Source organism: Bufo bufo, chromosome 10, assembly GCF_905171765.1.
Source record: "Bufo bufo chromosome 10, aBufBuf1.1, whole genome shotgun sequence".
In the NCBI taxonomy this organism is placed as follows: domain Eukaryota; kingdom Metazoa; phylum Chordata; class Amphibia; order Anura; family Bufonidae; genus Bufo; species Bufo bufo.
Genome location: NC_053398.1, coordinates 141,355,794 through 141,381,470, shown reverse-complemented (window position 1 = coordinate 141,381,470; position 25,677 = coordinate 141,355,794). Strand labels below are relative to the sequence as shown.

At 46.4% G+C, this 25,677-nt stretch overlaps 1 protein-coding gene across 2 annotated transcripts in view; it reads left to right on the top strand.

Moving 5' to 3' along the window:
• The window catches only part of PLCG2 (phospholipase C gamma 2), a 126,946-nt gene that overhangs the window by 49,169 nt on the left and 52,100 nt on the right, over positions 1 to 25,677 (top strand). For both annotated transcript variants that reach the window (XM_040410530.1, XM_040410531.1), the window contains exons 10-15: positions 4,843 to 4,944; positions 5,291 to 5,409; positions 10,997 to 11,082; positions 11,420 to 11,540; positions 14,149 to 14,317; positions 22,828 to 22,932. In XM_040410530.1, coding sequence (XP_040266464.1) covers positions 4,843 to 4,944; positions 5,291 to 5,409; positions 10,997 to 11,082; positions 11,420 to 11,540; positions 14,149 to 14,317; positions 22,828 to 22,932 — 702 coding nt within the window. The remainder of the gene's footprint in view (positions 1 to 4,842; positions 4,945 to 5,290; positions 5,410 to 10,996; positions 11,083 to 11,419; positions 11,541 to 14,148; positions 14,318 to 22,827; positions 22,933 to 25,677) is intronic.

Sequence of the window (25,677 nt, the reverse complement as noted above, 5' to 3'; positions counted from 1 at the left end):
GTTTTCCCCTTAGTTACGGATGTTTTGAATCCTACATTATGAGGATCTTCTCAAGATGGCTCCTCTGCCAGTTCTCTGAGGCCAAAACTGCATTTCCTCAGGTCACATACAAACATGCTGTAGCCAGCAGCTTCCTGCCAGCCAATCAGATTGGATTACTGAGAGACACGCCTCCTCACTCTGAAGCCTAATGCAGGCATGCAGTGTGAAGGACCGCCCCTCTGTCTTCCTAGCCGGAGACAGACAAGCCCTAGCAACGGTCTTTTAAGGGAGCAGTGGAAAGAGACAGAGGACATTAATGGAAGCTGTTATTATAAGGCAATTACAGATCTTTTGGCAATCATTGACAGACTAACTCAGGTATACATGCCTAGCTCTAATAACTAGCAAACAAAAAAAATATGACGGTTATCCTTTAACTTAAGAGATTTCCCCAAAATAACAATTTTCCTTAAAGGGGTTATCTCACCTTCTGCTTTCCATGCCGTGGCTGTCCTCTTCAATAAACTGCTCAGTCAGGGGCGTTGTCCTATTGATTGACAGCCGTATTAGTGCTCTGCTGACCTACTAACTCTGCCTCCTGTATGTGCGTGCGCGCTCCTGTGTGAGCCGTGATTCTTTTCATTAGCCGCCTCATAGACGGGAGTGACAAGCGGAGGATAAAGAACGACCGCGCATGCACAGACATTGATCGCGCATGCGCGGATATGCGCAAGCCCGTGAGGCAGGTCAGACTGCCTACAATAAATACACAGGAGGATGGCGCGCACGCGGCAGTATTGCTGGGGTGGCCATAACCATTGACAACAACAAGTACATAAAGCTGAGAAAGAAGGTCAGATATAGAGGAAAGGAGGAGGAATCGATAAGAACATGTATTTGGTAAGTTGCATGTAGTGGCACAAACAACACAACAATTCATACTTCATTACATGGGAAAACCCCTTTAATGGACATGCTACAGTATACCATCACTATCTATAAGCTCCTCTTTACTGGGGTCATGAGGAGGGAACTCAGGACCACCATAGTAATGATCCGTGGAGGTCCCAGAGGAAGGCAATATGTCATAGGTACTGTAGGTAGATAGATAGATATGAGATAGATAGATAGATAGATAATAGATAGATAGATAGATAGATAATAGATAGATAGATAGATAATAGATAGATATGTGATAGATAGATAATAGATAGATAGATATGAGATAGATAATAGATATGAGAGATAGATAGATATGAGATAGATAGATAGATATGAGATAGATAATAGATATGAGAGATAGATAGATATGAGATAGATAGATAATGGATAGATATTAGATAGATAGATAGATAGATAGATAGATAGATAGAGATAGATAGATAGATAGAGATAGATAGAAGATAGATAGATAGATAGATAGATAATAGATAATAGATAGATAGATATGAGATAGATAATAGATAGATAGATAGATAATAGATATGAGAGATAGATAGATATGAGATAGATAATAGATAGATAGATATGAGATAGATAGATAGATAGATAGATAATAGATAGATAGATAGATAGATAGATAGATAGATAGATATGAGATAGATAGATAATGGATAGATATTAGATAGATAGAGATAGAGAGATAAAAATGGTAAAGATATGAGATGGATTTCTTTCTCCAGACATACAGATGTTTCCGCATCTAGATGCCTGTAAATAAATGACACATTCTTCATCATTACCTTCCTCTCCTATAATTTATGTCATGACTCTGGAATCTGAATAATATCAGTGACATAATAATGTTTTCTGATGAGGCCGGTCCCCCGATACAAGACAGTCCGATCGGCCCCCCGATATCAGTCTCTGTATCCGGGCCGTGACATTAGATTTTTGTTTCTCCGCATTGTAACAAACCCCCTCTGATACCGGGTTTCGTGGGTAAGTTCTGTGGCGGCCCTGCAGGGGGCGCATTGTGTGCCCATTCACAATAGAAATCTCTCGCTCATTTCATTATTTATTTGTAAGTGAAAAAATAAAATAGAAAGGAGAATGTAAATGGAGGAACAGTAGGGCCCATTATGTGCATTGTGGCGCGGGGTTTTGAATATTCTGCCTCCGTTTATGGCACAGCAGGGGTGCGCCATTCAATATTTGCAGATATTCAACATTTTCTATGCAAATAAAGGAGAAGCTGCTGCTGAGAAAATGATTTGTTCTCTGCACCTACAATGCCACCCAAAGACCATCCATTATTAGCGAGATTAGCTTTTTGCATATGGAAATGTCCTGGCCTCCCAGTAGGAGGAGGCGCTGAAAGCGAACAGCGCCTTTCTTTGTCTCCGTATTTGCATGAAGTAATTATATCCAATGTCGGTTCTTTCATTACCGACCCCGGTGTGCTGGCTGATGCCGCAGATAGGGAGTGCCAGGGCCTGCTGCTGTGTGGGCTTGTTCTCAGCTACTCTCAATAACCTGACAAACCGTCTACTTAGCTGTAACCGTTTCCTAATCACTTAAAGGGGTCCTCCAGGGAGCACCTGGTCTGGTCACCGCTGCTTTCCAATTCCTGTCCCAGGTTGACACACCACGCACGAAAGGTCTGCTCAGCCAATCACTGGCAGAGGCGTGTCACTGATAAAGCCACTGATTGGCTGAACAGGAAGTGGAGAGCAGTGGGAACCGGAGAAGCGCTGGCACGGTAGCAGCAGGGGATCGGTGGAGGTGAGCAATCCATCTTTTTTTTTATTTTTTATTACTGGACAGTCCCTTTAATCAGAAAGTACAACAAAAAAATAACAGATTTGGACTAGGACTACGCGTGCCACTCAAATCCATAATAAGATTTTTGCCTTATTCGAAGAGCTTTAAAGGGGATGTCTGCTTTTAACAATCCCTTTTTGTTGGAAGAGTTCTTTAAAATAAGCTGATCACTGGATGGGATCCTTAGGGCTCTTTCACATAAGCGGATGCCGTGCGGGTAATCCGCTGCGTGAAAGAGAGCCAAGCCCCGCTCCGGACAGCAGAGACACGGAGCAGTAACATGACTGATGACGCTCCGGGCCTCTCTCTGATCATTTTACTATAAAATCATGGTGACAACTTTATCTCACTGTGATTTTGTAGTAAAAAGATCACAGAGAGGCACGGAGCATCATCAGTCATGTTAATGCTCCGGGTCTCTGCTGTCCGGAGCGGGGCTTGGCTCTCTTTCACGCTGCGGATGACACGCGTGGGATCCGCTCCTGTGAAACAGCCCTTTAGCAATCAGTTGCAGTCTGTGGAGGAACTCAGCAACAAGTGTCTCATTTTTCTGCAGCGCCACCACAGGGGAAATGAAGTATTACAATGTGTCCAGTGGGATGTCTGTTTAATGCATGGACATGACAGGTCCTCCAGAGAAAAGGGCACTCTTTACTCTTGATAATTGTCAAGGTCCTGAATGGGGTGCCCTACCTACCTGCAAGGGTAACACTTGCAAAGCCCTTTTTTGTGTCCTCCGCTAAATATATTTACCTACAACCTGAGCAATACAATGTGCGATGCCATGGAGGGACCCCACCATGATCAAGCAGGTTAAGGAGTATGTGACAAATAAAAATACTGACTCTGGGCACCACTCACATCATCACCTACTGCATTACATTACCAGATAACATGACCAGATTATATCATTTGTTAGAATTTGAAATGTAAAGTTTAGTCACACCCATGCCCTGAAAAGCTCCACCCCTGAGGAGCATTCATAGAATTACAAGCATGTAAGTAACGCAATAAGGTTGTGTTCAGAATGAATCCGTAATAACCTGCGACCCCTTCTTTTCTTTTTTTTGGTAACCAGGTACTGCGCCATACATTTGGTAGTGGCTTTGCCTGGTATTGCAACTCAGTCCCGTTTACTGGAATAGGACTGAGCTGCAATACCAGGCATCACAATATTGCTGGCCAGTAATTAGGAAAGGCCATCAATATCAGATCGGTGGGAGTCAGAGACCCGTCACCGCTCCTGACATGTCTGTTTTAGTAACTACTTGCATTCCCCATGTAATAATAACTCTGAAGTATCTGTTTTTATGGTTCTATGTTGTTCCATTCCTGTATTATTCCTGCTAGAAGTTTATACATGAATTGCTAGCAGTCTGCAGTAAGGGTACAGCTGGGTGTTACCAGTTTGGGGGGGGGGGGGGGGGTCTGATACTGGCAGCACTGATTGAATAATGTCAGACCGTGCAGGGACACAACTCATAACACCCACCGATACCCTTACTGCAGACTGCTGGAAATTCAATTAAACGTCTAGCAGGAATAATAAAGGAACGGCACAACATAGAGCCATGAGAATAGATGCTCCAGAATTTTTATTACATGGGGAATGCAAGTAGTTACTAAAACAGACACGTCAGTAGAAGGGACGGGTCCTCTTTAGGAATAGCATACCACAAGTATAGCCTCACCGAAGCCAGTTTAACCCCTTAGCTGTCATGGACTGCCATACATTGAAGGCACCATGATCTATAGGCATGTCATGATTATTATATGGGCACAGTGCTCCTGCTGTAACACCTGAGATCAGAGAAACCTCTTATCCTGGCTGTTTAACCCCTTAGACGACACAGTCAGCAGTGACCGTGCCATCTAAGGAGCTTGAAGAAAAGGGAGCGGGCTTCCTCTGTCTGTCCGCCCGGCCCTTCTTGGAACTAGGTGAGGAAAAATGCAAAACTAAAGAAACGCTTTGTCCCAAAGGTGCGAGACAGGCCAGGTCTTAAGGGGTTAACACAGTCCTTTACTATCTTTACTGTGATAAAGGGGGATTCTGCTGAAAGGTTTCCGGTATCTCATTAATCTTTACAATCCCGCCAGGAATCCTCGGCCCAGGATATTAATAAGGTTCGTGAACGCATGACGAAGTTTATTGACGACACTATGAGGGAGACGGCGGAGCCCTTTCTGTTCGTGGACGAGGTAAAGGAGGAAAAATCCTTAAATTCTGCCTGCAGCTTAGAAACAGACTCATGTTTTAACTCTTTCCTTTCCGGTTGTTCAGCCTATAAAGAGCATTGTATACATATTTAAAGGGGTTCTCCACCCAAATGGCTCCTTGGTCATCTTAGGCTTCTACAGGTCTGTCCGTATTTCCCATGTGACTTACCTAAAGAAGGGATATGGTATTTGACTCACATTCATGCCCCCCCGACCCCTCATTACGGCAGATTCCCAATGTGGCCCAGACCTAGATCCGTGACATTCTTAACTACTTTCCTTCAGAACAGATCCTATCCTTATTCCTATCGGCTTCTATCTCTTTCAGTTTCTGACCTACTTATTTTCCAAAGAAAACAGCATCTGGGATGAGAAGTATGATGAGATTACTGTGCAGAACATGAATAATCCGCTGTCACATTACTGGATTGCTTCCTCACATAACACGTGAGTACTGATGAAGGCCCGGGGCTCTGGGTGCCAGGAAGGGTCTATATTTTATTGTATATTGTTCTCATCCTTCACTGCCGTTACAAGGGAATGTCAGACATTTACACTGCAGAATCTAAGAATCCAGGTAAATAGGGTGTTCAGAGATCCAGCAGATGTGCACCATTACACATCAATCACTATTCTGCTGGTGCAGTCACTGTGTACATACATTACTTATCCTATACTGATCCTGAGTTACATCCTGTATTATACTCCAGAGCCGCACTCACTATTCTGCTGGTGCAGTCACTGTGTACATACATTACTTATCCTGTACTGATCCTGAGCTACATCCTGTATTATACTCCAGAGCTGCACTCACTATTCTGCTGGTGCAGTCACTGTGTACATACATTACTTATCCTGTACTGATCCTGAGCTACATCCTGTATTATACTCCAGAGCTGCACTCACTATTCTGCTGGTTCAGTCATTGTGTACATACATTACTTATCCTGTACTGATCCTGAGCTACATCCTGTATTATACTCCAGAGCTGCACTCACTATTCTGCTGGTGCAGTCACTGTGTACATACATTACTTATCCTGTACTGACCTTGAGTTACATCCTGTATTATACTCCAGAGCTGCACTCACTATTCTGCTGGTGCAGTCACTGTGTACATACATTACTTCTCCTGTACTGATCCTGAGTAACATCCTGTATTATACTCCAGAGCTGCACTCACTATTCTGCTGGTGCAGTCACTGTGTACATACATTACTTCTCCTGTACTGATCCTGAGTAACATCCTGTATTATACTCCAGAGCTGCACTCACTATTCTGCTGGTGCAGTCACTGTGTATATACATTACTTATCCTGTACTGATCCTGAGTTACATCCTGTATTATACTCCAGAGCTGCACTCACTATTCTGCTGGTGCAGTCACTGTGTACATACATTACTTATCCTGTACTGATCCTGAATTACATCCTGTATTATACTCCAGAGCTGCACTCACTATTCTGCTGGTGCAGTCACTGTGTACATACATTACTTATCCTGTACTGACCTTGAGTTACATCCTGTATTATACTCCAGAGCTGCACTCACTATTCTGCTGGTGCAGTCACTGTGTACATACATTACTTATCCTGTACTGATCCTGAGTTACATCCTGTATTATACTCCAGAGCTGCACTCACTATTCTGCTGGTGGAGTCACTGTGTACATACATTACTTATCCTGTACTGATCCTGAGTTACATCCTGTATTATACTCCAGAGCTGCACTCACTATTCTGCTGGTGCAGTCGCTGTGCACATACATTACTTATCCTGTACTGATCCTGCGTTACATCCTGTATTATACTCCAGAGCTGCACTCACTATTCTGCTGGTGCAATCACTATGTATAAACATTACAATGCACAGTCAGTTCTGATTGGACAGTATCAGAGTGCAGGGACACACCTCAGATGGTAACACCCAGTTGTTTATACATTTCTAGTAGGAATAACATAACTGTAGAGCCCAGAATTATTACAGAAGATGCTCTAGAACTGTTATTTAATGGAGGAATACAAGTCTTTCCTCAAACAGACAAGTCAGGACCGCACCTCACTGCACAACGTGACTCTCAGGATTCCTGTTTATGTGACTAATAGCAATCAGACACCGATGCAGGAGGACCCCTTTAACTCTATGTTTTCCACATACTACTATAACATGAAATGCCAGGATGAATTGGTACCTGTTCAGTTTTCATATCACTTGACACGTGAGCTTTCAGCCAGTCAAATGACAAGTGGGCGACGCTTCCCCGTCTTGGGTTCCTGCAGGTCTAATTTGCATTGTTGGCTGACGTGATTTCCGAGTGTTCCTCACTCCCTTAGTGGAACCTAAAAAATAGCAAAATGCATAAAAAAATTTTTTTTTGTTCAGATCAAATTAAAAAAAGAAATGAAAAAATCACCAGCCAGCACATATTCCCTAACTTTACATTTGATGAGCTTTGTCTCCCCCTTACAGGATGGATTGTGGCTGTCAGCCAGGGAATGTGTCGGCCGTATTTGCCAGATGTACATAATCATGTAACAGTTAAGCTCCACCCAGCTACTTAAAGGGACACTCCAGCAGTTTTTTTGCAGACCCTCACAAGCAATGTTCTAGCTGTTCATCACAGCCCAGTGGCGTTCACACATTTTGGACCATTTTATTGAGGCAGCCGTTTCGTGTAACCCCCAGTCTGACCACCAGTGTAGAGTTTGCTCTCCTGTGTAGACAGGTTGTCAGTCTCTCCTGTGTGGCTGACTTCCTGTGAACTACAAGATTATATAATCACCTATCAAACCCCCTCTGGTAGCTAATCGGACACCTCCCATCTCCTTCCTGCTTAGTTCCATGTTGCTCTGTATCTATACAGTGTTGCAGAAGACAAAATTTCTGCCTAATATAACTGCACCCCTTACAGAATAGACGAGTCCCTGCAATAATTAGCCGCAGTGTTATAAAACTCATAACTCACACTTCTTGTCTATGCTGTCTGTTACAGCTTCACACTGCTCTCCCAGTCTCCAGCTTGTAAGAACTGTCAGGGAAAAACCAATCACAAGCAGGAGGCAGGAAAGGCAGGCTGCAGCAATCACAAGCAGGAGGCAGGGAAGGCAGGCTGAAGCAATCACAAGCAGGAGGCAGGGAAGGCAGGCTGAAGCAATCACAAGCAGGAGGCAGGGAAGGCAGGCTGAAGCTGCTTTACATAGGGATACGCTGAGACTTGTTAGGGGACAGCAGTACCGATCTATCACTTGCTGGCCATAGATAGGTCTCAGAGCAGAGTAAGTGCCTTGTATGCAAAGCCAGAAGCATGAATCAAGATGACAGACAACCCATAAATGCCAATAACGTAGGTACTATACATGCACGTCATGTACAAGAGCCTCTGCAGTATCCTTAGAGGAAAAAAAATTGCAGGAGCTTTGCTTTTAAAAAATGGCAGCCGGAGCATCATACGATGTAACCAACATTGAAGGAAGGGAATTATAAATGTCCATTTTGCAGTTTTCAGGCCTGATCATCACGGATGCCCTACAAGGGCGTTTTCATCAAAGTCCCATTTAATGGCTGAAGTTTTCCTTTGAATAGTGCCTTCCATAAAACATGAATGGATGAGTTTTCATGGCGACCGGGGGGAACTGCACTGTCTGGAATAAGACCCTTAAAATATAACATAGCTTACTCCGACGTGCCTTGTATGTCCGATGTCCGATTCATTCTGGCTTTTCCAATTTATTTCTCAAGTTTAGCAGTCCATAGGGAGGAAGGTACTGTGCATCATTTATAGCTGTGCGGTGGAGATGACCTTACTAGAAGCCCACAGAGGAGAGAGCCCGGCGACAGAGCGAGGGCTGAAATATGTATAGAAGCAGGACGAGGACATACATAGATGTACCATCCCCTCTGGACCATTAGAGGATGCTGTGACTGATGAAGCCGACATTCAGGATGGCATACCCAGCAATAGAAACAACCTAATTTAACATAAATCCATATATGCGGTACCCACAGAGATCGGCCTGTACAATATACTAGCAATAGTGGTACTCGCTGCGAGAACAACTCCTATTATATATTTAAGTGTAACTTCATCTGCCGTGATGATAGGTAATAACAGGCAAGTAATATTGGCATCTGGAGTATACATTTTCCTTATTTATTTATTTTTTTACTCCAGCAGCTGCAAGCTATACTATACTATAGAGCAGAGATAAGCGAATCGATTTGTAAGATTCGACTCATCTCATTAAGCAGCGTTCTGCACCTGCAACGGGGTGTAACCGAAGCTGGGGACTCCCTCCATAGTTGCCAACAGTCCTAAATTCGCTATGGTTGTTCCAAATGTTTAGAGACAATTCCATCAAATTTGGCTAGTTCCGTCCAGAAAATATGTGGAGCTTATGTAAACCCTGCCCATGAGTGGGCATTCCTGTCCAGGTTCAGACGTGGCCGTGGCAGAACTTAGATGCCCCAACTTTACCAACAAAAATGCTGGTAAATGTGGGAATACCACTTTAATTGTACTGTACAGTATCATTATCCATATGGTAGAGATGAGCCAATCGATTTGTAAGATTTTGTGATGGGGTGCCCCCGGACTGATGATGCTCTCCCTGCTGCTTGATTGACAGGGCTGGACAACCTCACGCCTGTGCCACTGCTCCAAGTAGCGGCGCAAGTGCAGAGGCTCTGCTTCTGTAGCGGTGACTGGTCATGCGTTGCTGCACTTCTGGGTGGAAGTGCAAGCAGAGCCTCTGGCATTGCTCTGCTACTCAGAGGGGCACAGACGCAAGATTGGCAGGGCCAGCCAAGATGTCCAGCCCAGTCAATCAAGCAGCAGGGAGAGCATCCTCAGTCCGGGGGCACCCCATCACAGATGCAGAATCTTACAAATCGATTGGCTCATCTCTACCATATGGATGATGATACTGTACAGTACAGTTAAAGTGGTATTCCCACATTTACCAGCATTTTTGTTGGTAAAGTTGGGACATCTAAGTTCTGCCACGGCCACGTCTGAACCTGGACAGGAATGCCCACTTATGGGCAGGGTTTACATAAGCTCCACATATTTTCTGGACGGAACTAGTCAAATTTGATGGAATTGTCTCTAAACATTTGGAACAACCATAGCGAATTTAGGACTGTTGGCAACTATGTAGGCATTTTTTAATTCTTGGCAACACTGAGTTGAACCTTTATTCATAAACTCCTAGTGGGAATAACAGAGGAATGGCACAACGTAGAGTTAGCACCAGTATTGTTATTACATGAGGAATGCAAGTAGTTACTAAAACGTACATGTAAGGAGAGGTGACGGCTTTTAATAAATCCTGATAAAATTCTGCCTGTCTGCAGCCGCCACTAGGGGGAGCTGAGGAATTTACTGTATATCATGTATACACCGAATAGAACATATTAAAATCCAGGTACAAACACACGGCATGTTTCAACTGCACCGCCAGGGCTTTCTCATGGCACAGCGCGGTTGAAACCTGCCGGCTCTGGAGAACTAACAGGGGCGTGTTTGTACCTGGAATTTAATATGTGGAAATAAATTATGACGATTTGATTGCACCCTGGATTCAATACCTTCTTTCTTCAGTTTTGAACAAGCAATGGGATCCGGAACGTGAAGTACAAAAGGGTGAGCTGGCAATTCTCTATATTATTTTCTGAGTAGAACAGTATGCAAGCTCCCCCTAGTGGTGACTGCAGGCAGCTAGTATTTTAGTATGTAACTCTTTGTCCATGCAGTGGATTTGGAGCTGCGTAGATGTGATGTCTTAGGATAGGCAATGTTTCCATTGGCGTGATCAAAAACCATTGACTGCAGCCATTTTTCAGTCCTGGTAGCTACCAGGTCCAGCACTGTGCCTTATATGTGGATGCTGGGTGTGATGCATCCTATTCCTGGCATCTGGTGCTCCCATGGCAGGTGGCTCTGGACATATGTGAGTGCGCCCTTACATGCCCCTTCTGTAAATCACTTTTCATTATAGCACTGTTACCCATCATTTTCTGTTTTGCTTCCTGCCCAGGTATTTAACAGGAGACCAGCTGCGCAGCGAGTCGTCCACAGAAGCCTATGTGCGGTGTCTGCGGATGGGGTGCCGATGTGTGGAGTGTAAGCACAGAATCTGCTTATTACCTTATGTGAGGGTATAACATAGGCTTCCCATGCACCCCGTCTCCCCTTCTTGTGGTCTCTCAAGGTTTGCAAGATTTTTCATTTGGGCTTAAAAAAAAAAATCTGTGTAAAACTTATATAAGTAGATTTCACAAAGTCCGGCTTCCCCGGAGAGCTGCGAGTGAAAGTCCATTTCACTTATTACCACGGCTAGAACATTAAATTGCTGACGTACTCCCCCCTGAAAAGTCTAGAGGAAGGGTCTCACGTTGTGCTGCGAAGTGTACTGGGTTCACTGAAGTGTGATTGTTTCCTGTCTCTCACCTCCATCCAGTGGACTGCTGGGACGGCCCTGATGGAAAGCCAATTATTTATCACGGATGGACAAGAACAACGAAAATTAAATTTGACGACGTGGTGCAAGCTATTAAGGACCATGCATTTGTCACCTCTGAGTGAGTTCCCGCTGTAACTCTTTAATAACTGGGCATGTGATGTATGATGGTAAAAAAAGGACAGGTGGCGCCTTTATTTGAGCATCTTGTAATATGGTCTCGCCAAAAGCAATGACATATAATACCCAATGCTGAAAATGGGATATAAATTAGACTCAGCTGCTTCTTAGTAATATACAGGAAAGCTGGATGACAACCAATATAGCAGCTCCTACCAAGCCACAGAGATTTATGTCCATCTATTCGCCTATTGCCGTTTACTACTGGTGTTTTAGGCGGCCATATCTTACTATTCAGTTAGTAGTCTGCAAAATCCAGACCTCTTGTGGTTCAACTGAACTTAGATCATCATAGAGCCCCAGGATGATCTAAAGATGGCCATACACCTTAAACAGATCCCTCGACTCGACCTAACCAAGTGTGCATGTGTTGTCAATGGGGAGAGAGGAGAAAGCCGCTGTCAGACACCTCAGCCGGCAGCTGATCTCCCAGAAGATTAATCTCTTCTCGGATACCATCGGTCCGTGGAGAGTCGAGAGCTCCACATACACCAAAATGTATATGGCTGTTCGCACTTCATCATTGCCTTCTTTCGGAGGTATATGTTGGGAGGAGTTTCTGATATACAGTACAGACCAAAAGTTTGGACACACCTTCTCATTCAAAGAGTTTTCTTTATTTTCATGACTATGAAGGCATCAAAACTATGAATTAACACATCTGGAATTATATACATAACAAACAAGTGTGAAACAACTGAAAATATGTCATATTCTAGGTTCTTCAAAGTAGCCACCTTTTGCTTTGATTACTGCTTTGCACACTCTTGGCATTCTCTTGATGAGCTTCAAGAGGTAGTCCCCTGAAATGGTCTTCACTTCACAGGTGTGCCCTGTCAGGTTTAATAAGTGGGATTTCTTGCCTTATAAATGGGGTTGGGACCATCAGTGGCGTTGAGGAGAAGTCAGGTGGATACACAGCTGATAGTCCTACTGAATAGACTGTTAGAATTTGTATTATGGCAAGAAAAAAGCAGCTAAGTAAAGAAAAACGAGTGGCCATCATTACTTTAAGAAATGAAGGTTAGTCAGTCAGCCGAAAAATTGGGAAAACGTTGAAAGTAAGGGCTATTTGACCATGAAGGAGAGTGATGGGGTGCTGCGCCAGATGACCTGGCCTCCACAGTCACCGGACCTGAACCCAATCGAGATGGTTTGGGGTGAGCTGGACCGCAGAGTGAAGGCAAAAGGGCCAACAAGTGCTAAGCATCTCTGGGAACTCCTTCAAGACTGTTGGAAGACCATTTCAGGGGACTACCTCTTGAAGCTCATCAAGAGAATGCCAAGAGTGTGCAAAGCAGTAATCAAAGCAAAAGGTGGCTACTTTGAAGAACCTAGAATATGACATATTTTCAGTTGTTTCACACTTGTTTGTTATGTATATAATTCCACATGTGTTAATTCATAGTTTTGATGCCTTCATAGTCATGAAAATAAAGAAAACTCTTTGAATGAGAAGGTGTGTCCAAACTTTTGGTCTGTACTGTATATGGCTGTTCGCACTTCATCATTGCCTTCTTTCGGAGGTATATGTTGGGAGGAGTTTCTGATGTATACCTCCAACAGAAGGCTGTGACATATGCTACAGTAAAGGCATTTTTATACCGCATGGTATGCCTCTGAATGCAAAAGGGTAGTCCACTACCAAATTCTATACAGTATGCTCAGTCATACTGACCTTATGCCAAAAGCATATGCTTTGTAAATGGGGCCCTATGGATATGTTCGACATATGCACTGGAAGCTATCCTGGTACACTGACTGGGACCCAGCTTGCAGTACATTTTTTGGCCAGTTCACAGTGTAGGGACCTGTGCTAGTTACGGCATGTCATGGCTCCTTCTGTTAGCGGATTGTGGGAGCGCCTCACCGATCTGATACTGATGACCTATATCAAAAGGGATTATCCTAGAATTATTTCAAATGGCCAGCAGCCACCTGTCCTAGAATATGTGAACAGGACTGGTTGCTATCCCCATGTGATCCTGCCTATGATATGCCATCATGGCTGGGCAGCCTGAAAAGAAAACTTACATATGTGTAGTATATGCAAGTGCCAAAGCATATTGTGTAGTGAGACCCCCATCCCCCTCACCCTCTAGCAACCAGTCCTACTCTCATTGTAGGACAGGTCACTGGCGGCCATTTTAAATAATTCCTGAAGAACCCTTTTAAGGGCGGGTCATCACTGCTCAAGTCTCCTTTAAAACACCTCTAGATGCTGCAATGAGCGGCTTCCACACTGAAGGACTTGGCGTAACATGCCTTTATTTCTATGGGCAGGGTGTAACACTACAGTCCGCCTACCATTTTGCATGCTTGCACTGCTGCTGGGTTTCTGCAGCCAGACCTGTGATGATCTGCTGATCGTCATTCATTTGTTTTAGAGAACAGACTGTCCAGTTGAGGCCACCCTTTTAAGGGTCACTTAGCATTCCCCCCCCCCCCCCTCTTTTTGGTACCTGTTCCCAACTTATCATGTTGTAATTGATTTACACAGTCATTAACGTCCTTTCATAAGTCTGACTGCAGGTAACATTGTTCTGTAGATACCCGGTCATTCTCTCCATTGAAGAGCATTGCACGGTGGAGCAGCAGAGGTATATGGCCAAAGTGTTTAAAGAAGTGTTCGGTGACATGCTGTTGACCAAACCCACCGAAGCAAGTGCGGACCAGCTACCATCTCCTACTCAGCTAAAGGAGAAAATCATTATCAAGGTGATTATCGTATCAGTATGTTGGATTGGTGATGGCCATACCACTGCCTGTCCACCTTAGAGCATGGGCATCACCATTTATGAGAGACATCATCTTCTAGACCAGGCATGCTCAACCTGCGGCCCTCCAGCTGTTGCAAAACTACAACTCCCGGCATGCCCGAACAGCTTACAGCTATCAGCCTACAGGAGGGCATTGTGGGAGTTGTAGTTTTACAACAACTGGAGGGCCGCAGGTTGTGCATGTCTGCTCTAGACAGTTCCTCCCGACACAGCAGATTATAATAGGACAACTACTAAAAAGTGTTCCTCATGGGCATGCACTACAGAGGATGATTCTCCTCATCCTTGTTATTAGATTATGGCTGGCCACATCAAGCAAGAAATTTAAAGACCCCTTATGACCCTTAGGTCATATCGTCCTTGGCCAGCCACCCATTCGAGTGGATCACAGCTTTAAAGCAGCCTTAAAGGGCATCTTGAAGTTTGGTGACAGGTTCCCTTTAAGACTGACTCCATCTCTGACAAAGAGAAGATCAAAATTGTGAATCCTCTGTACGGGATGCCCTGGCTCAGTTTTTCTCTTCTATATCTACTGACTTTGGCCTCATGCACACGACCGTTGTGTGTTTTGCGTTCCGCGAATTGCAGGTCCGCAAAACACGAATGGCGTCCGTGTGCGTTCCGCCATTTGCGTAACGGCACGGACAGCCATTGATATAACTGCCTAACGGACAAGAATAGGACAGGTTATATTTTTTTGGGGGGGGACCACGGAACGGAGCAACGGATGCGGACAGCACACGGAGTGCTGTCCGCATCTTTTGCGGCCCCATTGAAGTGAATGGGTCCGCATCTGAGCCGTAAAACCTGCGGCTCGGATGCGGACCATAACAACGGTCGTGTGCATGAGGCCTTACACGATACACAGATTTTCTTTCCCATCCCAATCCTAAAATTTTCACTACCAGTCCATAAAGGTGGGCGCTGATTTTTATTTTTTTATTTTTAAATCAAAGTAACTGCACCTTTTTCAATCCCTCGAGGGGCAGCAAGAAGTCACGTTTACAGGACGGCGCGGCTTCCCTAAAGATACGAAGAGCAGAATTAATTGCTTGGTTAAAAGTTAATTTAAGAAATTAATAATCTCCTCCTTCAGTCCAATGACCTTAGAGCGCTAAGTAGGACAAACTCACCATGTACATAATTATGTTAAAACAGCAAAACCTATACCCAGGGGTGCACCATCAATGAGGCCAGGTGAGGCGATCGCCTAGGCAAGAGGGGGGCAGCGGAAGGGTCATGGTCAATAAACGCTTTCATTGTGGCAAAGGGGTTAGGTTAAGAAATTGGCATTGGGGGGGGCAGCAGAAAGGCTAGGTGCACCCCTGCTTATACTCCCCAGACCAAGCGTGACATAAAACCAAGAAGCATCTTAAAAACAGGCGAGGTTAAGAGCCTTTTGCACCGGCCAAGCGAAGGTTGGTCGAAATATTCATTCCCGATAAGTGCCCATGTGAATGATTGTTTGTCAGCAGCACATCTCACCATCTGAACTGATCTGATGTGTTGATGACATTAGAAATAAACGGTCGCCTAATCAATCGTAACTTATGAACGATCATTCGTGCTGCCGACAACTGTCCAGTGTAAAAGCTCCTTTTAACAAGCGCCAACTGACTTGCTATAATCGCCTTTATTAGAAATTATCGGCTTGCGTAAAAAGGACCATTCATTTTAGGTGGTGTTTTAGAGGTATTCCAGGCTACAGTTTATCTACGGTATTAGGTGGCGGCACTACGCAGCTCTGTCCGTTGTGCAGTGGACTGAGCCTGTAACTGTGGTGCTGCTTCCATTCACTTCTATGCGAGCAGCGCCGCAGTAACCAGCTCCAACCACTACACAATGGACAGAGCCGTGTTGGCGAGGGTGGGGGATGTCGAATCCACGCTGATGTCATGGTCTTACCTGCTTGCTGCTCTCCTTCGTTTGACATGTGCTGGCGGCCATCTTGGGTCCTGGGTTTCTTGTAGCCTTCCACCCTGCGGCTCCTCCTTCCCCTGGGAGGAGCTGGATGCCTAGCTCATATATATAGGAGGTCTGTGGCTTCAGTTCCTTGCTTGGTCCTCTTGTGTTCACATGCTTCTAAGACTGCTGCTGCTTCTGGTTCCTGATCCTGGCTTCGTCTGACTACCCTGCTGGTTCCTGATCCTGGCTTCGTCTGACTACCCTGCTGGTTCCTGATCCTGGCTTCGCAAAGACTCTGCTCGGTTTCACCATCCGTTTGGACTTTTGCTTTACAGCTTTATTTTCAATAAAGCCTTCTTATTTTCACTTATCTCTTGTTGTACGTCTGGTTCATGGTTCCGTGACATTAGGACCAAGCCATGAATTCTGACGGTACAGGGCCATCCTCGCTACCCACGCTGGTTGCCAGACTTGATCAGCAGGATCACCTGTTGGGTCGGTTCGCTGTGGCGTTGCAAACCCTGCTTGAACGCACGGCTCATTTCGCTCCCGTTGCCGATGGGTCGGTTGTCGCTCCTGGGCTCGCTCCTACTGCCGCTCCGGTTGTTGCGCCAGAGTCTACCCCGACACCTGTTGTTGCGCCTGCGGTGTTTCGGGGTATGACCGGTTCTGCCCCTCTTCCACAGCGCTTTGGGGGAGAGCCAACTCAGTGCCGAGGTTTCCTTAACCAGGTGGGCATTTATTTCGAGTTGCTGCCACATGCCTTTCCTACTGAGAGATCAAAGGTGGGCTTCTTGATCTCGCTGCTCTCGGACAAGGCCTTGGCCTGGGCCAGCCCTTTATGGGAGAACAACAATCCGGTGGTTGCCGAGTTTTCCGGTTTTGTTGCTTCTCTTCGGAAGGTATTCGATGTGCCGGCTCGTGCTGCCTCTGCTGCGAAGCTCCTTATGTCCATCAGACAGGGTTCACGATCCGTAGCTGAATACGCCATTGAGTTTCGTACCCTGGCAGCAGAGGTGGGCTGGAATAATGAGGCTCTGGTCGCTGCTTTCTCTCATGGTCTCTCGGATGCCTTGAAGGATGAGGTTGCAGCTAAGGACCTACCAGTTGAGCTCGAGTCTCTTATTTCTTTCCTGATTTTGATTGACACCAGACTCAGGGAGAGACCTTCCTTTAAGGAGAACCTGCGGAGGTCTTCTAACAGATTGGTGCCTACGTTTGCTGTCCCACCCGTGCCTCCCTCTCCTCCCACGCCTCCTGGGGATGACTTGTCTGGGGGTGAACCCATGCAGCTGGGGTTTGCTCGCCTGTCCGAGGGGGAGAGGGCACTCCGGAGACGCGAGGGCCGATGCATGTACTGTGGTCTCGGTGGGCATTTTCGGTTGGCATGTCCGAACCGTCCGGGAAACGCTCGTACCCTGAGATCCTGTCGGGGGCAGATCTTGGGTGGAGTCTCCTCGTCCCCGGTTTCCCGTGTTGACAAACCACTGATCACTGTTGTCCTCTCCTGGGTCGGGGGCTCGGTGACGACCCAGGCGTTGGTGGACTCTGGTGCTGGTGGTTTGTTCATTGATAGTGTGTTCGCTGCCGCCAATTCCATTCCTCTGCAGGCTCGAGGTTCCCCACTGGCTCTTGAGGCGATAGACGGCAGACCCCTTCTGCCGCCACACGTGACTCATGAGACCCTTCCAGTGGGGATAGCCATTGGTGCCGTTCACAGAGAGTCGGTCTGCCTCCAGGTTATTTCGTCTCCACACTACTCGGTGGTCTTGGGGTACCCCTGGCTCCAGAAGCATAATCCGACTTTCGATTGGAGATCGGTCAAGATCCTCTCGTGGTCACCGCAGTGTGGGGCTAGTTGCATCCATGGGTCTGTCAAGTTGCTGTGTACTTCCTCGGACTCTCTGTTGCCTCCTGAATACGAGGAGTACCGGGATGTATTCGATAAGGTGCGCGGTTGCCCTACCTCCGCACCGCCCATACGATTGTGCCATAGAGTTACAATCTGGTGCCGTTCCTCCTCGTGGCAAAGTCTATCCACTGTCGGTAGCGGAGAATGAGGCCATGGAGGAGTACGTGAGGGAGGCGCTTTCACGCGGACACATTCGCAAATCTTCGTCCCCGGCAGGGGCTGGATTTTTCTTTGTGAAAAAGAAGGGCGGTGAGTTGAGGCCTTGCATCGATTACAGGGGTCTCAATCGCATCACGATCAAGAACGCTTACCCGATACCCTTGATTTCCGAGCTGTTCGATCGCCTTAAAGGGGCCACGGTCTTTACCAAACTCGACCTGAGGGCGGCATATAACCTGGTAAGGATCAAGGCGGGCGATGAGTGGAAGACCGCGTTTAACACCAGGACCGGTCATTACGAATCCTTGGTTATGCCCTTTGGGTTGTGCAATGCGCCCGCAGTCTTTCAGGAATTCATCAACGATGTTTTCCGTGACCTGTTGCAGCAGTGTGTGGTAGTCTATTTGGATGACATCTTGGTATATTCTGAATCCATGGAGGCCCACATTCTGGATGTCAGACGAGTGTTGCAACGGTTACGAGAGAACAAGCTGTTCGGTAAGCTTGAGAAATGCGAATTTCACCGATCCCAGGTAACCTTCTTAGGTTACATCATTTCCGCTGAGGGGTTCTCCATGGATCCTGAGAAGGTTTCGGCTGTCTTACAGTGGCCCCAGCCCAGTGGTCTTCGTTCCCTGCAGCGCTTTTTGGGCTTCGCCAATTATTATCGGAAGTTCATCAGGGACTTTTCCATGCTGGCCAAGCCTCTCACGGATCTGACCAGGAAGGGCAGTAATTCCCAGGTCTGGCCGCTCGAGGCCATCCGAGCTTTTGAGGCCCTAAAGTCCGCCTTTGTGTCGGCTCCGATTCTGTCGCATCCCAACCCTGGGTTGCCCTTTGTCCTCGAGGTGGACGCGTCTGAGACGGGAGTAGGCGCCCTTCTGTCTCAGCGTAGAACACCAGAGGGTCCTCTGCTTCCTTGTGGGTTTTACTCCCGGAAACTGTCTTCCGCGGAGTGCAACTATCAGATTGGTGACAGGGAGTTATTGGCCATCGTGCAGGCCCTTAAAGAATGGAGGCACTTGCTCGAGGGTTCGGTGGTTCCGGTTCTCATCCTGACGGACCACAAGAATCTGACCTACCTTTCTGAGGCCAAGAGATTGACACCACGTCAGGCCAGATGGGCTCTGTTCTTGTCACGTTTTAATTACGTGGTCTCCTACCTACCCGGTTCCAAGAACATCAGGGCGGATGCCTTATCACGGCAGTATTCCGAGCTGTCCAGGGAGGAGTCGATTCCGACTTCGGTCATACCTCCGAATCAGATCCTGGCCGCCATTCGCACCAGCCTGACCTCTCCCCTGGGTGAGCAGATTTTGGCGGCTCAATCTGGTGCTCCCTCTGGGAGACCCAACGGCAGATGTTTTGTGCCTGAGGAGTTGCGCACTCGGTTGTTGCGAACCTACCATAACTCCAAGACCGCGGGGCATCCTGGAAAGAATCAGCTGTCCTGGGCTGTTTCACGTCTGTTCTGGTGGCCTTCCCTACGTTCCGACATCGCCGCATATGTAGCGGCATGCTCCGTTTGTGCCCAGAGTAAGTCCCCTCGGCACCTTCCGTTGGGCCTTCTGCAACCCATAGCCACCGGGGAGCGCCCATGGTCACACCTGGGGATGGATTTCATTGTGGACCTTCCTGCATCCCGAGGCCATACGGTCATTCTCATGATTGTGGATCGGTTTTCCAAAATGTGCCACTGTGTTCCTCTCAAGAAGTTACCCTCTGCACAAGAGTTGGCCACGATTTTTGCCAGGGAGGTCTTCCGGTTGCACGGTTTGCCTAAGGAGATTGTGTCGGATCGGGGGAGTCAGTTTGTGTCCAGGTTCTGGCGCGCCTTTTGCTCCCAGTTGGGGATTCATCTCTCCTTCTCCTCGGCCTACCACCCTCAGTCCAATGGGGCCGCAGAACGATCCAATCAGGCCTTGGAGCAATTCCTTCGTTGCTATGTCTCCGATCACCAAGACAATTGGGTTGACCTCCTGCCTTGGGCTGAGTTTGCCAGGAACACGGCGGTGAACTCTTCCTCTGGGACGTCTCCCTTCATGGCCAATTATGGGTTCCAACCTGCCGTGTTACCGGAGGTATTCTCTCCCCAGGATATTCCGGCTGTGGAGGATCACCTTTCCGTCCTACGTGCTTCTTGGGTACAGATCCAGAAGTCCCTTGAGGTCTCTGCGCAGCGCCAGAGATTCCAGGCTGATCGCAGACGAGCGCCTGCTCCTTCCTACCAGGTCGGAGACCGTGTATGGTTGTCCACCCGCAACCTCAACCTTCGAGTGCCCACTCCCAAGCTGGCGCCTCGCTTTGTTGGTCCCTTCCGAGTGCTTCGCAGGGTAAACCCGGTAGCCTATGCCCTTGCGCTTCCTCCTGGCATGCGGATCTCCAACGTGTTTCATGTCTCCCTGTTGAAGCCACTGGTGTGTAATCGTTTCACTTCCTCGGTTCCTCGGCCTCGTCCGGTCCAAGTGGGCAATCGTGAGGAATATGAGGTGAGCAATATCCTGGACTCACGCCTGGTCCGCGGTCGGTTGCAGTTTTTGGTCCATTGGCGTGGTTATGGTCCAGAGGAGCGTTCCTGGGTTCCCTCCGCAGATGTCCATGCTCCTGCCTTGCTCCGAGCCTTCCACGCACGCTTCCCTCAGAAACCGTTTTGTGCTCCGCGGAGGAGGGGCCCTTGAGGGGGAGGTACTGTCATGGTCTTACCTGCTTGCTGCTCTCCTTCGTTTGACATGTGCTGGCGGCCATCTTGGGTCCTGGGTTTCTTGTAGCCTTCCACCCTGCGGCTCCTCCTTCCCCTGGGAGGAGCTGGATGCCTAGCTCATATATATAGGAGGTCTGTGGCTTCAGTTCCTTGCTTGGTCCTCTTGTGTTCACATGCTTCTAAGACTGCTGCTGCTTCTGGTTCCTGATCCTGGCTTCGTCTGACTACCCTGCTGGTTCCTGATCCTGGCTTCGTCTGACTACCCTGCTGGTTCCTGATCCTGGCTTCGTCTGACTACCCTGCTGGTTCCTGATCCTGGCTTCGTCTGACTACCCTTCTGGTTCCTGACCTCTGGCTTCGCAAAGACTCTGCTCGGTTTCACCATCCGTTTGGACTTTTGCTTTACAGCTTTATTTTCAATAAAGCCTTCTTATTTTCACTTATCTCTTGTTGTACGTCTGGTTCATGGTTCCGTGACAGCTGATAAGATACGGGATGGCCCTTTCCTGAGGATAGGTCGCTAATCACAAAATCCTGGACAACCACTTTAAGAAATGTTATTTATTTGCTACTTTGCTAATGATCTTGTGCGAGAGGGTCCGGCATTCCAGCTGTTGTGAAACAATAACTCCCAGCATTCACTTTTATGGGAGCTTTGAGAATAGCCAAGCAAGTGTGCATGCTGGGAGTCGTAGTTTCACCATGGTTGGAGTGCTGGAGGTTGCGGAGCTCCGGTCTCTTTCTCTGGAATTTCCATGCCTTGTAGTACCAGCACCTGCCACTAGGCGGAGGTTCCCATAGTTATATCTTGGAGCAGCCCAGAGGTCTCCTAGATTGTTTAGTAGGAGATAATGACAAGGAAAACTGTGTGACGGCCAGTGCAGCCCCCACAAAGACTGTTATCCAGCTTTTCTAGACCCCTGAACGGCAAATTGGATAAATAAATATGTAGCTATACAACTGTCACTCCCATATTTCTATACATGTATACCTAGGCAGATTTGCTATTCAGAAATCTGATTAAGGTGGGCAACACTACTAGTGATGAGCGGCAGGGGCAATATTCGAATTCGCGATATTTCGCGAATATTTGGGCTAATATTCGCCATATATTCGAGAATTCGCGAATTCATGATCTCTAAGCATTATTTTCTTGATTGCGAAAAATCGCATAAAATACACCTAAAGAATTTGCATAAAAATTTGCATGAACTGGTATTTAAAAAAAATCGAATATTTGTGATTACGAATATATTTTGCGATATTCTAAATATTCGCGAATTCTCGAAGTGCCGATATATTCGCGATTAAAATTCGCAATTCGAATATTCGTGATCAACACTAAACACTACTTGTGGAAGCAATAAGTAAAAAGGAAAAAAAATGTAAAACAAGTAAAAAAATATATAATAAAAAAATAAAAGAAATTAATGAAAATATACACAAAAAATTAATATCTAAAAAATAAAAAATGAAAAGATAAAAAACAGAATTGGAATAAAAATAATCAAAATATGAAGTAAATTTAGAGATTTATTAACAATGCATTAAAATAAAGAAAGATCAAGCAAAACTTATTTAACAAATTAAAAAAATATAAATCGACACAAAGACGAAATAAAAAAAATGATAAAATACACAATAAAATAACAGCTCCAAAATCTCTATTTATTTAGCTGTTTTCATTTTGTTGGAATATAATTAAAGAATAACAATATCAGTAATAAATCTGCAAAAACATTTATTCAGTTCAACATTGTTACCCCTTTAGCATAAAAAATTGGGACCCAAAGGCGATTACGTCACCAATGCAGACGACCATAAGGAGGAAACAAAGCTCCAGGGAGAACTGTACATGTGGGACGCAATAGATCAGGTAATATTTTCTATATAGGTTGTATATTATATATGACTTTATGTGCTTTTTATGTCTAGTTGTAATCTCCTTTAGGCAATAAACTTTTGGTCACAGGGTGGCGCTGCAGCGCTTGTATCAGATATCAGAGGAGACACACTTTGGCACGGAGCTGAGCTTCCAGCTGATTGGCAGAGATGCTGGGTGTTGGACTCTCACCTGAGGACAGGTCATCAATATCGTTAGTGGTTATAAAAAACATAAGTCTTTGGTAGGCAAGTCTGTATAAAGCCCCCCCCCCAGAAGGTAACTGATCCCTGATCCCCCACCCCCTGCTGCTCCCATCACAACTTTTCCTGGGTCCCCACTGGTCTTTACTTTGGACTCTCTCTTGACACACAGGAAATGAACATTTAGCCAATCACTGCCCAAAGTGGTGACCTGCCTTAGACAGTGATTGGCTGAGCAGTCATTTCCTGTGTGTCAAGAGGGACCAGGAAGTAAAGACCAGCTGTGATCCAGAAAGAGTTAAAGAGTAACTACACTGTTTTTCAATTTTTGATATGTCATAGGGTTAGATATCAGAAGTGTTGATCAGTGGGGGTCCTAGCTCTGAGACCCCAACCGATCGCTAGAAGGAGGGGTCGGAAGCGCTCAGCCAAGCGCTGTTTCCCCCCTCGCTGCTGAGCGCGAGACTGTAGATGGTTTCAATAGAAAGCCATACACAGTCTTGTGCTCAGCAGCAGCGAGGGGGAAGCAGCACTTGGCTGAGCGCTTCTGACCCCTCATTATAGTGATTGGTGGGGGTCTCAGAGCTGGGACCCCCACTGATCAACACTTCTGATATCTCCCTATGACATATCAAAAACAGAAAAAAAAAAGTGTAGTTACTCTTTAAAGGGGTTTTCCAAGTGTTTTTTTTTTACTGATAACCTATCCTCTAGATAGGTCATTTGTATGTGATTGGTGGGGGTCCGACACCTTGGACCCCTACTGATCAGCTGTTTGAGAAGGCACTGGTGGTCCTGTGAGCACCGCGACCTTCTCTCAGCACAGCGCCGTACATTGTATAGTGGCTGTGTTTGGTATCACAGCTCAGCGCCATGCACTTTTATGGGGTCGACTTGCTCCTAGGCCACGTGACTGGCCTAGGAAAAGCAGCGAGAAGGCAGCGGAGCAACTGCGAGCTCTGCTGCCTTATCAAACAGCTGATCAGCGGGGGGGGGGGGGGGGGTCCCAGGTGTTGGACCCCCACCGATTATATACCGATGACCTATCCAGAGAATAGGTCATCAGTAAAAAAACACTTGGAATACCCCTTTAAAATGGGAGTGGTAGGAAATCGGTGAAATTTTGTTCTTTTGCTTTTTTCCCCCCTAAACCTAATTTTTCCTGAATTGATTGGCTGGACGGCGCCTTTAGGACCTAACTGCGCTTTTAAGCCACTCACAAAGAATTTAGCGCAATAATAAAAGAGAACCAGTATCTTCTCTCTATTCAGTGCTCATATCCCAGTTAACCTCCCAGTTGACCAGAGTTTTGGCAAGGTGGCACACGGATATTCCGAGATTAGAAGATAGGCGTGAGAAGGAGAATATATATACGTAAACCGGAGGAATACTGTTATATGTGCTCGAGATCAGCTGATACAAGTGAAGTGGATACACAGAGTTTATTTAACACCGGTCAGACTAGAACGAATGCGTAGACTTAACAGCTCACTATGCACTAGATGTGATGGAGAAGTTGGCACTCTGATCTACATGATTTGGGATTGCCCGAAAATTGCGGAATTCTGGTCAGCAATTCACGAGTTCCTGAACCTGAAATTAGGGTTGCCGGCGGTATGCTCCCCTGAAAAAAGCTTGTTAGGTCTTGTAGAGGATTTGTTGCAAACCAAATACTCTAAGATGTTATATCGACTCCTAATGTTCTATGCCAGGAAGCCTATTCTGTTGAATTGGAAGCCCCCTAAAGTCTCCTGTCGAACATTGGGTGCAACTTATAGAAGAAGCGTTGCCAATTTATAAAATGACATATCTTGCTAGAGGTAAGGCTACTTTCACACTTGTGGCAGAGGATTCCGGGAGGCAGTTCCATCGCCGGAACTGCCTGCCGAATCCGGCAATCCGGACGCAAACTGAGGGCATTTCTCAGACGGATCCGTCTGACAAATGCATTGAAATAGCGGATCCGTCTCTCCGGTGTCATCTGGAAAAAACGGATCCAGTATTATAATTTTTTTTGCATTTTTAAAGGTCTGCGCATGTGCAGACCAGAAAACCGGATCGGTTTTGCCGGCACACTTAATGCCGTATCCAGCACTAATACACTTCAATGTAAATTAATGCCGTGTCCGGCATTCCGGCAAGTGATCAGTATTTTTGGCCGGAGAGAAAACTGCGGCATGCTGCGATATTTTCTCCGTCCAACAAACGTATGAGGGACTGAACTGATGCATCCTGAACGGAATGCTCTCCATTCAGAATGCATTTGTCATGGCGGACAGGATATAAGATACACAGATAACAAAACAAACAAGTTTCTAGGCGAGAAGCTGGGGATAAGGTCACCTCCTAGCAAATCCCTAACAGCTCTCCCTATTCTGCTAAGCCCACATTCAGACCCTGAAGGTGGTAATAATGTGTCCTCGTGCCTGGGCTGAAAATACCCTAGAATCCCTGAGATGGTGAAAGGGGAAAAGGGGGAGCCTGCTCCCTCAGAACCTGGAGGCGACATACGACACTCAAACAGCCTAGACAGCAA